At 36.9% G+C, this 16,429-nt stretch overlaps 1 protein-coding gene across 3 annotated transcripts in view; it reads left to right on the forward strand.

The window, feature by feature from the left end:
* DUS2 (dihydrouridine synthase 2) overlaps nt 1-6,556 on the forward strand; it is a 27,296-nt gene extending 20,740 nt beyond the window's left edge. For all 3 annotated transcript variants that reach the window (XM_030470992.1, XM_030470994.1, XM_030470993.1), the window contains 5 exons: nt 181-302; nt 2,713-2,856; nt 4,042-4,129; nt 4,753-4,826; nt 6,069-6,556. In XM_030470992.1, coding sequence (XP_030326852.1) covers nt 181-302; nt 2,713-2,856; nt 4,042-4,129; nt 4,753-4,826; nt 6,069-6,306 — 666 coding nt within the window. In that variant the 3' untranslated portion in view covers nt 6,307-6,556. The remainder of the gene's footprint in view (nt 1-180; nt 303-2,712; nt 2,857-4,041; nt 4,130-4,752; nt 4,827-6,068) is intronic.
* Nucleotides 6,557-16,429: the final 9,873 nt, after the last annotated feature.

The following is a 16,429-nucleotide window of genomic DNA, read 5'->3' on the forward strand; positions in this document are numbered from 1 at the left end:
TAAGTTGAATTTCAGTTTGAGAAAGCATGTCAGAATAATCAGATTATACTCACATTGAGGAGTAGTCTTGAGTATGTTACTGGTTTCTCTTTCAAAAACGATTTTGAAAGTTATCAAGAGACATGAGCATTATGTAAATTTATTTGGTATGTTTTTATATACCTTGTCTCTCTCCTTCAGGCAGTGAGGTATGATAATCACTATACCAACACAAAGTACTGTTTGTGTCAGATGTTAAGGGAACAGTTGGAAACTACTCAGGGTAAGAAGCTGCATGCTGCGCAGTCCACACAGGAGATCTGGTAAGCAAGTACTTCAGAAATGGGAAACAGGAATTGTACTCTCTGTCAAACTTGCATTTCTCTGTCGTTAGTATTGCTTGATATCTCATACTTTCAGAAGAGGTTGCAGAAAACAAAAACCAAAATAAATGAAATAAGAAAAAAAAAAATCCAGTTAGTGAGATGTGCAATAAACTTTTCAGGTTAAAATACAGTAAACTTCTCTAGGTTTTTTCCATGCTCAGGTTTTAAAGCTTTAATCCTCATGTTTATGTAGTCAACATACCAATTTAAGTGGTGCTTCACTGAGTGAATATTTCTCTAATATTTGCATTAACTGATTAAGAAAAGTTTCAGCGTTCTCTAGAGTTAGTCTGGAGCCTTAATAGCATGGAGCTTGTCTTCTTCTTTGTTTTAACTTTTCCTTTTCCACGTTGGGTTTTTAATGTTACTGGGATGTATATGACAAGGTGGTTTTTTTAAATGAACATTTAGAGATAAAATAAAAATGATGTATGTAGGTCAGCTATATGTCACTTAGATGTATTTCTTTTGTGCTGCTTTTCATACCTGAAATAAGCTAATGAATAATGACAACCTTTTGGATGAAATATAGTAGCTTTAGTGAATCTCTTCATCCTGCACATATGATACAGTCTGGATGAAATTTCTCGGAGGGAGAGAAAAAAAGGAAGAAGGAAAAGTCTGAGAGAAACCATAAAATAAACATGTGATTAAAGAATTTGCACAGAATGGAGGGGCATTCAGGTTTGGGCCCTTTCCTAACTGAACAAAATAAAGGTCTGAGCTTGCGTGTGTCGTACCATGTTGAGTGCTATAATTATCCTTCTGATGGAATGGAAGGGAAGAGAGTTTCTCTTTTTTTTTTATAAAGTAAACAGTTTGAAACTGTTTGTTATCTTATGTGTATGAAAATGGATAGAAATGTTGAAAGCTTGAAATAGTTTGCAAGTGGAGTTATTGTTTTTTAGCAAACCCTAATAAGCATTCTGTCCTTGTTCAAAATGAATGGAAAAGCCTGCAATCCTTTTGCCAGTTTATTGTGACTTACCAGTTTTGGTTCTCTATAAACACTGCTGTTCATGATTACTATATTACAACATAATGAACGGCATTTGTATTTTACATATAAGAGGAGCTAGCCTTTTATTTGTGAAGGAACAGTGGAATCCATGAACAACATTTAAACTTTGCAAGTTGCACTTTTACAGTGTAAATAATTAAACATTTTTTAGTATAGTACCTTACTATCTATTTTGCTTATAGTTTTCCAATATGGTTAGAAGAGAGATAGTATAGATTGAAAGTGAAACAATCTTCTACAACTTCAAAAAAATCTTATCTAGAAGGGTGGTGGTGTTTTCTACAGAATGAATGGTAATGCATAGTATGTAAAGAAAAGAAATTGTAAAGCAAGAGTCAATCCTTTAAACAGGTAATTAGCAGAGTCACAGTTTATACACATGAACACTGAACAGGCGTCTAGTGTAAAATTTTTTGGTGGTGATGGGATGTTACACCTATTTGCGATTTTAACCTCAGTACTGAATGCAAGAGAACAGGCTGCTGCATTTCAGACAAAAATTTACGTAACAGTACATGATAAGTTGTCTTATAAGCATCAGTTAGTATTTTTCAGTTTCATTGCTTTTCCACTTTAGAGCGTTGGAGATGGCTTTGTGCCCAAAATTCATTTTGTCATTGGGTAGCCTTATACCAATGAGCATTCTCATAGCAGTTGGAAAGTAAGTTTTATTATGCTGCAGGTTTTATTGTTGTTATCATCTGTAGAAAATGGATAGTCTCAGTTTTTCAAAGTAGATGCAGCCTGCCATGGATCTGAATTTTAAAAGGATTTGAGGCTCTTGCATTTGACCCAAATCCTGGTAGCTTGTTCCCTTGTATTTGGGCTTCTGAATAAACCTGTCAAGTTAGAAAAACATAGATTTTGGGGTATGTGGATGTTAGTGTTTATTTCTAGTAGTATTTTTAAATAGTAAAATGGGAAGAAGAACCTACTTTTTCCTCATACTGCCCTTAGGTAGATGAGTCACTCTGAGATGTTCTTTTTTGATTAATCCACCTGCAAGTTATTAATTTAGCTAATAACCTGAACATTGCAGGACCTGTATTTCTGATTGATTCTGCCTGGGCTTTCAGGCTACAAATTGAATATACAGTGCCGGAAATGAGAATGTTCTTTTTCTACTTGTGGCTCAACAGTATCTGATAGGAACTGGAGAAGGAAACAATAAAATGTCAGTGTGGAGAATATAGCCACATTTCCATGTGATTCTCTGCACGTATATACTCTATTTAAATACAATCGGTATCTATATTTTTCTCTATCATAATGTGATACAAAAATTTGCAAGCTGATGTCTAATACAGAGGAATTCTGTTTGAATAGTGAAGCCTTTGAAATGGCTGACTTCTATGAAAAAACAACAGCTATTTTTGGAGCAAAGAAAACATCTTCAGAAACTGAGACCCAAGATGAAGATGACCAGCTGGAAGATCCAGATGTAATAAAAATGGCTGTTAGATTTGACAAGTAAGCATGCAAATTAAATTTTTCACTATCTTGCATGTGTAAATAAAAACTAAATTTCAGTGCCTTATAGCTTTTTTGGTTAAATAACAATTTGCATACCAGAGCTTACTGAGCAAATTTTTATGAAGCAATTTATGTCATCGTTACATAACCACTAGCATCACCATTCTTCCTGTGCTATTCGAATGTTGTAACATGTTCTTTAGTTCCAGGCTTCCTGAAACTGCTTAATTCTCTCAGTTAACTTATTAAAAATGCTGAGTGATTAAAAAAGAAAATAATTCAAACATCTGTATGTAGAAGAATGTGAGTATACAAAGATATACACCTCAGTTATTATATTTAGTGAAATTTGACTAAAACACAATACTTGTTCTAGAAAAAGTTCTGCACAAATTTAAGAATACTCTTTTCTAAGCAAATAACATATGTGCTCATCTGCAGTCTTATAAACATGTTCTGCTCATAAGGCATTCATTGAAAAACTAATTTGTGATGTTATAAATGATATTACTTTAAGTAACCTTGGATTATAATCTCTGAAGCCTATAGAATTGCTGTTACTTTACATGTTATACCTGTATTTGCTATTTTTGTTATGTTTGCTATGAAGTCTGTCAAACAGCTCAAGTAGAGTATGATGTAAGATGCTCCTCAAATTCAGTGATAATGCTTTAATATTTACAGGCTATATTACCTGACTCCCTGAATACAGTGGGTTTACAGTATTTTTTTTCTGCCAAGTACAAGAGGCTGTAATTCCATGTCAGTATCTGAATCAATGCCTACCTTTCCTAACTTACTTTATTTGATGAATCTGCTGTCGTAACAGAAGCAGCTTCCCTTCTTTCTTATATTGCTGCTTATAATAAGCAGTGTAAAACTGTATCTTTATTCTCTGACATATGTTTAGTTAGAATCTCCTTTCTGGTATATATGTTTTCTCTAGTTTTGTTACTACAGGATGTGAATATTTGGGAAGAATTAATAGAAAAGTTTAGATTTTATTTTAGATGTTATTTTAGACATATTATTTATCTAATAGACTTATAAGAAAGCAACTTTTCTCTCATAGTTTGAGCTGTAAAATTAAACCACAAAGAATAACTGGTAATAAAATAAGCAGCACGATTTGTTTTAAAATAGAACTCTGCACAGTTGTTGACCACAAATTTTTCTGTCCAGGCGAGAATATCCACCACAGATTACTCCAAAAATGTATCTTCTGCAATGGTGTAGGAAAGAAAAGCATCCTCAGCCTGTTTATGAAACTGTGAGTTAATGAAGAAACCCTTTCAGACCCTTTCCTCTGCCTTGTCTATGAAATTAAGTATTTTAGAACTCAAGGTAGTGAGAAATTCTGCTTTCCATTCTGGCATAGCTCTTGAGTAAGCAGCTTCAGAATGGTAATACACATACGTATGGAAATAACAGCTTATTTCATTAGAAAATAAAAATCTAAAAGTCAGACCTTCAGTCTGGTTTTAATTTATGTGTGAAAGAAATTGCTGTAACTACAGGTCATTAGATGGGAGTCCATGACTGACTGACTTCCTCTGTGAAGAAAGCATTTGGATTCAGAATGTTTTCTCTGTTGTTGCATGCTGTTACAGGTAGGAACTGTACGGGACAGGAGCAACTGTTTTGTTAGATGGGATATTATTTGATTTTTTTTTTTAAGCAAAAATATTTGCAGTTTTGCCAATTTCTTTTTATTTTTTAATCTTAAATATGCAAGTTTAAACTTGTGGTGTGATTTACAGTATTTTTAAAGGTATTACTTGATTGTGGTGTAAAGACAAGAATAATAAGGGACTTTGACAATGTTGTTTGCTCTGTAAGTGACATAGCTACTTTTTGACAGCCCCTCCCTTTTAATTCTTTTTTTCATTCCAGGTTCAAAGACCTCTGGATAGATTATTCTGTTCAGTAGTGACAGTAGCTGAGCAAAAGTACAGATCAACTCTGTGGTAAGCGATTCTTAATGTTTTTTTCAGCTCTGTTGTAACTGTTTCTGAAATGTTGCTTAAAACTTGCAATGCAAAGGTACTCAAGTACTCAAGTTTATCCCACTCGACTTTGATGGAAGACAGCTAAAAGCTACCTTCTAAAGCTGCCTCTGGGCGAGAGAAAGGATTAAAAATTTCTGAGAATTTTCTGTGACAAGAGGAAGTAAGCTTTAGCATAATCAAGTAAACCATTACAGATTTTAATTCATTTAGTACATTAATCCACAAATTGTATTGGAAGGGGAGCAAATAGGTGGCGCGGCTCAGTTGTGTCTGTGAAGAGGTCAGAAACTAAACCAAGGGAGGCAGAAGGGAACATTGGAGGAGGTAATGTCTTCAGCCACTACAGCAGTTCCAGTCTCAATAACAAGCCAGACAACAAGTGTCTATAGGCAGTGAAGTGGAGGGCAGTTTAGTGGCTTCTCAGAGATCACAGTTAATCAATAGTTTCAACCAGGGCTGCCCCGAAGTTGTGATGGTATTTTATGCAGTCGTCTATTAACACTGGAATTGACTTCAGGCATTTGCCATCTGAGTTATCTTGATTTAACTTCAAAACTAGAGCTGAGCATTGAACATTTTAAAGAAGACAAATGCACACAAGAGTTACTGGTGCTTGTAGCATTCCGATTCAGAGACTTTAGGAAGCTCATCTGGTACAAAACTTTGAGAAGGAAATGTTTTTCAAATACTGAATTTCACTTATGTGTAATCTGCAGTCCCTCTCAGAAATGACAGAATTTTTATTATTATGGAACAGTTCCTGCTTGTGTCAGCGTCAGTGAACTTGTAGACCTATCAGAGATTATATTTGGACCTGAGCATATTTCAAGAAAATTGATCTTTCCCAACTCAGTTATTTGTATAGTGATCTTATTTGTAAAAGTTAACTTTCTGAGGATTGCGACCACTTGGGCCAAACACACGTTGACTTCATACCTTTGAAATGAGAGTTTGAGACACAAGATAAGATAGAAACAGGTTTTCTAGTAGTATTACATCAGGAGTGGTGCATCAACATTGACACCTAGCAAGACTCAAATAATTTCTGGAACTAACCAGTTTTGTTGTTCTGCTATGACATGACTGCAGATGCTGTTTGTTTCACAATGTTGCATCAGAGACAGATAATGGATTGTCTCTTGGCAGTGTAGTGACTTCAGTTTCTGCTTTTACCTGTGCTCTGTCTGCTTTGCTCTTCAGGGACAAGTCAAAGAAACTAGCAGAACAGGCTGCAGCTATTGTCTGTCTGAGAACATTGGGTGTCCCAGAGGGAAGGCTGTGTGAGGGAGAAAATCACCTGATTAACAAACGCAAGAGGGAAGACCAGGAGCACTTGAATAACAGAGACCATGGAGAAGATCTTGCTGAGCCTTCCCATAAAAAAGCTAATTTTATTGAAGAAACTTCTGACAGGATTGTGTCTAAGATGCCACGATAGCATGAAAATTAGAGGTTTCACACCTGGGCAGCTTCAAATTAGCTCCTGTTTGTGTATCTTGCTCTTCACATTTCATTTGGATTCTCTTGGAGACAGATAAATTCCCCAGTTGTGAAAAATGCCAATGAGATGTTTACTGCTCACCACTCATAGTCCCTATGGTGCCTTTCAGACGCGATAAATTAGCAGCTTGATTTTAAAGAACATTGAGAAGATTATCCTAAATAATAAATTTTTAAAAAATACTGGATATTTTCAAAGCAATTTTGTCTTTATTACTTGTTTTTTATTTTTAAATTGTCTGTGGTGTCTTGATAAGATATATATGAGTACGTCATCCATAAGTAGATGGATTCATTGTGGAACTATGTAGTTATCAGCAAAATTAATGTAGGAAAATATTGGTAGTCACGTAGATATGGTTTTGTCAAGTGGGTTTCATGCATGTCTTGGAAGCTTTATTTACAGCCATCATATATCAAGAAAAACATCCTGCAGGGAGAAGGACTCTAAGATAACTCTAAGCCTGAAAATAACCTTCTTTCATAACTTCTACTACATTTTACCCTCCAGAAATATTGCAGTAGAATTAACTGTTCTTTCCTGGTGTTGGGTATTACAGTTCTGCCTTTCGAGTAACAAATCGGAGGCAAGCCTGGTAGCCATGAATTTGTCGAATGAAGGTGCTTTGAGCTCTTTTGTTCCTTTGAACTCCTAGTAAATGTCTACATGTATATTATTTGCAATAATGGGCATCAAGATATGGTCTTACATTTTATTGCTGAAATGTGACCTAATTTGCTTTAATATTTAGCTGTTGGTGATACTGGTAGTCTTAATCAAAGGCACATGTTCTCTTTGTAATTTGCCATCATGATAATTTCCTATGAAAGTAAACTATAAGTATGTGCTCTATGCCAAGAGAAGATACAGACCCCGTCTGATTTCATGGCACTGTAGCTGAGCTTGTCTGGTTGAAATTAGAGTTTTGAATCTCCAAAAGAATGTCTTAATGGATAAAGAGAATTCAGGGACTTCAGTGGTTAATGGTTTATTGAGAGGATGGTGTAGTTTGCCTCAGGAGGTTGAGGGATCCTCAGATTTTCAGTTCTGGTCTGAAAACAAAATGTCAGGGATATCATGCCATGATCTCTAAAGTATTTTGTATAAAGAACATACAAAGTATAGTTCTTTTGAAGGTATAGTCTTCCTGTTTCAAAATTTGAATCTTCTTCCTCAAGTGATAGTGCTAGTGTTAGAACATTCTTTTACAATGGAAGAGCAATATCTCACCAGGTAATATTCAGATTTATGAAATTAAATAGATATGTATTCATCTTTAAAATGTCTTCTGTTTAGATCAGAGTAATTTATTGTAAATCTGTATGGTCCAAGAAGAAGAAAATTTGGGGGTTTTGTTAATTTTGTATGTTGTAGTAAATGCAGTTAAAGATACTTATATTTGATGTAACTTTAGTGCTATAATTTTCCTCTGAAGCAGCAAAAGAATTTGCAGTATTAATCAGAAATTTCAGAAGTGGCCATTTTCCTATTACAAGTGCTATCTGGTTATCTTGTTTCTGTCAGCACTATTTGGAGCCATCATCGAATAAGAGAGAAAAAGTCATTCTCAGTTCATCTGTGCTGTAATTATGGATGGCCATAGCTAGGCCAAACAGAGCATGTGAAAAAGAGAGTGAGTTGTCACTCTATTGGAATGAGCATTCAGGGCTAAATATAGCAGGGCTGTAAATTAAGGCAAATGGCTAGAAACATGTTGGACACCCTTGATCAGGTTCAAAAAGAATTAAAGATAAGTTGCAACTGTGCATAGGTGTGTGAGCATGTCAGAATGTTTTGGTTTAATGACTTTGTTACATGCTTTCATTCCTCTTCTCTCTATTACAACTAATACATTACTTATTACCCTACTTTGATCACTCATCCTAATCAGTTCTACAGGATAACTGCATTTACCATGTATGTTCCCTTCTCAGTACTGCTTTTGAAGTAATTACTTCAGTGAGCAGTGTTTTCCTTCTAGAAATTATTCTATTCACGTCAGTTTTAAAGAACAAACCACACTGGTAACTCATCTGTACGAGTTTCTCCTCTGCTTCTCTTTTTGCTGTACCTTTCATAAACAGAAGGTGGCAGATTTCCCACCCCCCCAGAAAAAAAAATATTTTGGCTTCTGCACTATTTAACGATCAGCCATTGCACTTCTGCATTCTTGCGTAGGGTGGCAATTGAGACCACAATTGGGTTAGAGGATATTTAGCCTCACTCTTCAGAAATCTTACTCTTTTTTTTTTTTTTTAATTTGAATGTAGTGAATATGTATGATACTTGGTCAATACTAACCAAAGCTGTTCTCTATTTGAAGTATTTGCTTAGTGAAAATGTTTCACTACTAATCCTATGGAACTCAGTGAAGCAACTGTGGGGGTTTTTTCTGCCACAAGGTTACAGCAAGCAAACAAAAAGTCAGTTATATTTTGTTCTTCATACTGATGCTGCAGAAACAATACCTGCCCAAGTGTGATCCATGCATATGGGGAGAACAGTAACTTGTCCTCCCTGCAGCCTACATGTACTCTGGTTATTAGAAATGTGAATGGGAATGCAAAGATATTTTTTTACTAGCCCTCTAGCATGGATGTGCTCACTGTGGGGCTACCTCTGGGGCCTTGCTGGTTGGAATGCTTTTTGGAATGTCCCGGGCTCTGAGCCCAACCCCTCCCTGGAATGTGAGGTTAAATGTTGGCGGTACAAATACAGAGTTTGAATATCAAAATCTTAGAGTTCCCCAGTACTGCAATTTCAGAAAGCTGGCAAGTGAACCACATGTCAGCTCAGCTGCTCTCTGATTCAAAGAGTATGCATGCCTTGGGTTGCTGGGGGAGGAGGGATGGTTTTTGTTTTGGTTTGGTTTTTACTTACCCGTTATGACCTGCAGAAGGGCATGCTTCTCAAAGACGTTAATTGGCAAGATTGCAAGAGATCCCAAACAGGTGTTAGCTAGAAAGAAGTCTTCATTCACAGAAGCATTTTATCACTTCTTTAAGCAAACCTACAAGCTTACATACTTCAGAGCTGTTGCCTTACTAAACAGGAGTCTGCTTATATTTGGACTCCAAGTCCAGAAGCTATGTTGGTGAGATGGCCTGTAAATTTCTATCTGTAGCACAGTGCAGAAGGATAATGTTTGAAGCTTTTATTCAGAGTTTCTGAGGGCAAAGCTGATGAAAAACATTAAAAGCGAGATGCAAAGCCTTTTGTGAGGAGGGAGCGCCTCTTGTATTGTCAAAAAGCAATTGCCTAGGTCAGTTAAGGAGAAGAATTGATGAGCTCCAGAGGAAGTCTAGTCCACTCATCTTTACTCAAAGGAACATTGACCTCAGTGTTTTTTATGAGAGGAGGCTTAAAAAATCTACAACCTTTGTGGTGTTCACTTAGCTCCCAAATGAAACTGTGTTCTAGGAGTTAATGTGAATCTGTCTGTTAAATATCCATTAGATAAATAAATACTTTTCTCTTGCCCTGGCATGGTGGGAGAGTCTCTGTTTTCCATTTTTAGAAGTCATTGTCTGAGAGAGATCCTCTTGTGAGAATTTACAAAGGACTGTAGTACAAATCTGATACTTCACTCATTTTAACTTATTTTCCCTAGACAACCTCCATACATTTGTTAATGCTTCAGTGTGCCACTGTGTTTGATATGAAAAATGAGCTTCCTGTTTAAATGCCTTTAAAAATTATTGCCTGGTGATTATAACTGCAATGGCTATAATCTATAGTTGTGAATATGGATTTTTGATTAGTATTCTGTTGTGGAGGGCTGACAGAACTGGATTTGAGTACAGATTTTCAATCTGTACTTTTTAGCTGTTTTAAAACTGTACAAGCATTTTACTTTTCCTCAAAAGTTTTTTTTGTTGGTTTGTAAGATTATTGATGCAGTGTTAGGATGCTGCATGTGCCACATATGCCTGTGTACTTGCCACTGTCCATCCTGTGTGCAGGTGTTAGAAAAGATTGTTAGCATTTGGTCATAGGTCTCTATGTTAAATTTCTTGAACAAACTGATAAAATGGTTTCCCTCATTGTGGTCTAATTGAAGCGAGTATTACAAAGATGTAAAACTAAAACCTAGTACTTTTAAATGTTTTATTTTTGTTTGGTTTGTTGAGGGTTTTTTTAATTTCAAGTATTGGAAAACATTCTCCTTTTGATTAGAGCCTGATTTTTCTTTTCTGACTGAAACTTCATTGAGAAACTTCCCAGTGACTTGCATGATTTGATTCTGTACATGCTTATTTACTTAAAAAATTAGCTGCTGAATTTTCTGCAAGTTTTTCAGACAGCAAAGACATGAATGCCATTGAGTACTTCACTGGTTCACTAGCTCTCTGAATCATTATAAAATTCAAAGCAAATTTCCTGGCCATCTGTGTATTTGCTCTAGTTACATACTCATGTAAGTCCCAGACAAGAAACAATTTAAAAGCTGAAACCATTGTCATTGTTTTCTTCTTACTGTACTGAAATACGGACAAATCCTGGACACCAGACAGAGGACAAGTAAACATGTCTGGGTAGACGTACCTCTATGAACCACAAAACCCATAAGATCTTAAGAGTGTTAAAACCGATATGGGACAGTTTCACATCAGCAGAAGAGTGCACTTTCCCTGTTTGACATACAACCATTTGTTTTGTTGTTTTGTTTGAGTTTTTATTTGTTTTTTTGTTGTTTTGTTTTTTCCAGAAGTTAATTAAACATTCGGTGTCCAGATCCTTTGTGGATTGTTCATAGGGGCATCAGAATAATATGATTTCAGAAAGCTGGAATATTGAGATTGCAGGATTAAGCCAGTACATCACCATACAGTTAGACCATGATGCCTGCCTGTCAAATCGGTGACATGGAAATTATAGTTTACTGTCATGCTGCCCTGTGACATTCTCTTACTGCAGCTAATACAAGCTTTCGTATTTTGCTCTGTCTGAGCATGGAATACTACTTACAATGTTTATACCCCTTAGGCTATGTAAATACAGCGTTATGAATACTGAATTAATAGATATTTAATAAATTATCTTCTGTCCTATTAAGTTTTATCAGCATGCCAAATGTTCCAGTGTAGACTGTAAAATCAGTAGTAATTTGCTCAATAGTAGTGCCTGAGATGTGTGCTTATCCTGTAATGGCAGTGATGCTGGGGTGAAGGGATAAATAGAGCCAAAAAGTGAGAACTAGTCACTGAAATCTTTCTGTACATGTTATTAGTTCAGCATTTACCCTTTTTTTCATGCTTATATTCACTATTTAAGCTTGTCCATAGTAGAATGATTCTCTATTCTTTGTTGGAGACAAAATGTGTAACACACTGTTTATTTAAAACAGTGGTCTATGATGTTTTTGAGTTGTACAAGCAAACACAGCTCAAAGTATGATGGAGGGCAGAGTTGCCATTTCATTTCTTCTTGTAGATAAACACTCTGAAGACAGAGATTTGTTCCACCCCCACATCAGGGGTTTTGTTGGTTGTTTTTTGTTTTTTTTTTTTTAATACATCTTAATTTTAAATAAAAGTAGTTTAGGTGAAAAGGAGATTTTCCAGAAAGGGTTGATGTATTTCCATGAAAGGAAGAGCTAACCTCATCCTGTCAAAAACCATTTTACATCTTCACCCGTCGCTGCCAGGCTGCCATTATGCATGTTATTTCCCTCTCAACCCAGCCTGTGAATTCACCAGATCACCTGGTCGAAGAGAACATTTCACCCACACATTTCATCCTCTCACTTCCTCTGTGCTTTAGAATCCTGTGTGCACACTGTCACTGTACTGATACCCTAACAGCTCAACAAAGCAAGACACCAGTGATGTTTCTATGTGAACACCTGTACAAAAAGTGAACGCTATTCTTCGCAAATGTTACAGGGTTTATGGAAATCAAACTTGATACTCAAGCCATGAAAACTTCCCCTCTGGGAAGAAAAGAGAAGTGACATAGCAGCTGTCTTGTTTTAGGACATTCTAATCCTCTAATTATATTACAAACTGAGTATCTGAGGCCAGTGGAAAATGTTTCTGTTCCAAGGCCAGAATTCTCACCTAGGTCTTGCTTGCAAATATAAAAATGCCTATCAGCAAATAGGAGGGATATTCCACAGTTTAGTGTGCTGCGACAATCCATTTTTTGGTTTCTTGGGGGTCAGGGAGCTTAGTAGCTTTGGTGGTTTGGGTTTGGGGTTTTTTTATTTTTATAGTTTTAGGATTCTGTACTCACAGAAAGCAGCTAATTGTATTCTTTCTTGCATGACTAAGTTTGGTTAGCTTTTCTGTAACTGTGACTTAAACTGATTTTCACTAAATACAGCTTGGCATTTAGAGTAGTTATCTATAATGCTAATCTTAGCTTCCTGAGGCTTCTCTCACTTAGGTCAGTGTGGGTGGGGAAGAGAGGGTTTTCAAATGGTCAGTTTCTGTTCAGTTGCTTTCTTATCCTTACTAAGTTAAAGCTTTTGTAAATACCATTCTTTTCGTCCACCTCAATATTCAGAGTAGGCATGTCAAGCTGACCAGTCTTTTTATCTGAACATAAATAGCCATGTTGTTAATCCCTGAATTTTCCATTGCAAGCCTTTCTTGCATCCCTGGGTGAAGTAAAATGAATTTGAGATTCAGCTGTCACACCTGAATTACTAGAACAGTATTGTGCAGGTGTTGACTTCCATTCAAGAAGGCATTTAGCTGGGATTACAGAAAAGTGTATCTATTTTCTTCCTATCTTTGCTTGTCAACAATTGCTTCTGTAGGTAGAGATCATTAAACAGTGCAAGTATTTCTCCTTGACTTCTGTAGTGCACAATTCAACTGGTGTCACTGTTGGGTTTTGTTATGTTACTTCCTCACGCTCTAACTGGGGTCCTCAAGATCATGCACATATCCCTTCAGCAGGGGCGTCCAGCACAGGGGCAGAGCAGACAGCTGAGAGTGGCCACCACCTTTGCTGGCCCCAACCAAATGTGCCACTAAATGTTAGTCAACACCTGAAGTGCATTGCTTGACATGTAGAGACTAGCTGGAACAGCAACATAGAAAGAATACCTCAGCTGAATCGTGAAGGTGGAAAACACAACTGGATAGGGAGCCTTTTGCGCTACTGCCTGCACTCACGGTAATACCTGTGCAGGTAGTAAGGATGTTTTAACTGAAGCTGCTGGTTACAGTCCAGTTTTGAGCATGAAACATCTTGTTGACAACCTCTGCACAAACATCAGGGCAGGAAAAGAAAAGGGCAATTAAAGTCTTTTTTAGCCCTTTCAAGTACAGTATCTCCAGATCAAAACTTGGGGTCAGTGACAAAGGCTTGTGTGGAGTTTGTACTGTTACTGTCTGTGATGTAGCTGATCTCTTAAAAGAATGTAATAATTGTCATTCTTTGACACTTCTATGCAAATTAGCATGGAAATTAATGCAATGAGAAGATACAGACTGACTGGATGTGCAGTTGTCTGATACGCTTCCTTGTGATTCAAGAAATGGAACTGGGAAAGGTCTGGCATATTCTATCCAGTATGCTTCCCATCTCTTGACTGCTCAGTATTTTGTGGACAAGTTCATAACCTTTGCGTAGCAGATAAAAGCAAATTTATTCCACTAATTTGTATAATTAGTCAATTAATGAACAATAGAGAATATTGAGCTCTGTCAGCAACCTGTGTATCTATATTGTAAATACACCCACAGCGCACCATGAACTGCTGTAGTTACACATAAAGCTAGCACCAGGAGATCTTCCTTGGTAAGTGAGGAAGTGGCATGATCTGTCATTAGTTTCCTCCTAACGAGAAACAAGTATCTTCAACCACATCTTTAGACTCCCACGCCATTGTGGATATCAAGATGTTGAGCTCGGTTTATTTTAAAGGTCATCATGTGAGATCTAACACACTATTTCTAAACTATAAACAAAACATAGCTGCACAAAAGGAAAAAAATGCAGATAATCAAAAGTGAGTGAAACTTAACACAATATCTAAAAATAGACTCCAGCATTACTTATATGATTTAAAAACATTAGCAACTGTGCACAGGGTTTGGGGCTTGTTATGAGATTCAGTTCAGGTCTGTGAGGAATATAGTTTCATTATCTATCTTGTAGCAACAGCCAAAATAGGCAAGAGTTCAGAGTATATGGAGCAGCCACTATGAAGAATTTACCATGAGGAGAACAAACATGAAAGGCAGGCAGACGTGATAGACAGTGTATGCCAAGGGTGGAAAAGGTGGGGAGGAGCTCAAAGCTGACTGACCCATTTTTCACAAGAGTAGAGAAGCTGGAGTACGTATTTTTGGGCTTTTTGTGCTCTCTGTGACAAAGATGGATGTGGTAAGGGAGGAGGAAGCTGAGGGGCTTGGAGTGGACTCATATCACAAGACATGGGAGAAAGAAAAACTTCATATAAAGCAGCCTAAGAATGTGGTGTTGGATGAACCAGTGTCAAGAAAGTTAAAATAGTCAGGGATCTGGAACTGGGCTTACAGGAAGCCATACCGATGTCAAGAGTCAAATAATTTACCGTCTCCCTGAGTGCTTGTGTTGGTGGTTTAGATACGGTTCTGAGTGCTGGATAATGTCCTGAATTCAGATCTATCCACTACAAATATGGAAAGTAGCGACATACATGTGATCTTGAGAGGATATTATGTAAAATGGACATCAGCATTGTTTCAAGTTTTTGCTAGTTGACTATAAAGCTTTAGACTGAATTACTTATAAAGGATGACATGCTGGGTAAATTAGATGGATTAAAATTACGTATTTTAGACCTAAGTTCTCAAAAACGTAAAAGCTATTTAGGCAAGGAGTTTTGTCTCAAGTCCTTTTCTGTTTGATTTTTTTAAATTATGTGTTTAAAAAGAAGGAGCAGCTATCCATTACTTCATAGGGACTGCAGGAGATTTTTTGTGAAATGTATTACATTCTACTGAAATGGGAGGTGAACTGAAGAATGCCAGAAAGGGGTATTGAATGACCATCAGTTCAGGAAGTTGCTACCTATCCTTGAGTCTCATCGGTGTATTAGAATGAGAGTGTATTTGAAGTGTGTTGCCAGGATATTCTTGGGAGTAATTATTCCTGAAACAAGTAACAGGCAATTCTCAGAAACAGTCATAGTTACTAAATAAACTACTGTAGCATCCAATTCAAACATGTTAAACACTTTCTTTCTTGAAAAGTGTGGAGATGTAGCTAAGGCAAGGGACTATGAAAGCTGACTTGGTGTTTATTCTGAGCTATTTCATTGAACTAGTCATACTCACCAGTAATTTAATCCCTTTACAGTTACAGTTCCTCTGTTATCATAGAGACATTGCATGTTATCAAGGCTCACATAATAGTCTGTGGTTCAAACCAAGTTACCAAGTCCTTGACTCCTGCTTCTTGTTGCAACCTCCATTGTTCATTACCTCCTCTATTGTGCCAGCAGAGACACTTGCTTACAGCTGCTTTTATTTTTCAGGTGAATCAATTCCCTGATCTGATTCACCCTGGGATCACACAAGTCTTTGTGTGGTGCAGCAGCAACACGGCACCTAGGCAAGATAGGGTATCTGGGAATGGAGAGTGCCTCGATGAAAGAGAGGGGAAACAGGGACTGTTGAAGTCAGTATTCATCACCTACGAAAGGTCAGTGCAGCCACAGCCTCATAGCTTCAGGCCCAGAGAAGGACCTCCTGGCAGCTTAACCTTTGCATTTGGAGATCTTGTTTATGGGCAGGGTTTGTATTAGTCAAATCAGAGTTTAAATTTTTTTTGCATCAAATTATCCCTACAAATGGTGAGAATCATGGCAATAGACCCTTTCTGAGTAACAACACTGTACATTGGGAAACAGTTTGCTTTGCAAGTTCTTTGATTTCTGAGAGCAGCTAAGGCAAATGTTATTTGTTTGTAATTGAAATTGTGTTGTTAAAATACCAGTTAAAATTACTGGCTACTAGCAGACCGGCTAGACAAAAACAGATCTTGGAGCTGGCTAAGCTTCTTAAGTATTTATTCAGTTTTGTAGAACATAATGCATCCCTGTAATGAACTCAGTGCTTCA

Source organism: Strigops habroptila, chromosome Z, assembly GCF_004027225.2.
Source record: "Strigops habroptila isolate Jane chromosome Z, bStrHab1.2.pri, whole genome shotgun sequence".
Classification (NCBI taxonomy): Eukaryota; Metazoa; Chordata; class Aves; order Psittaciformes; family Psittacidae; genus Strigops; species Strigops habroptila.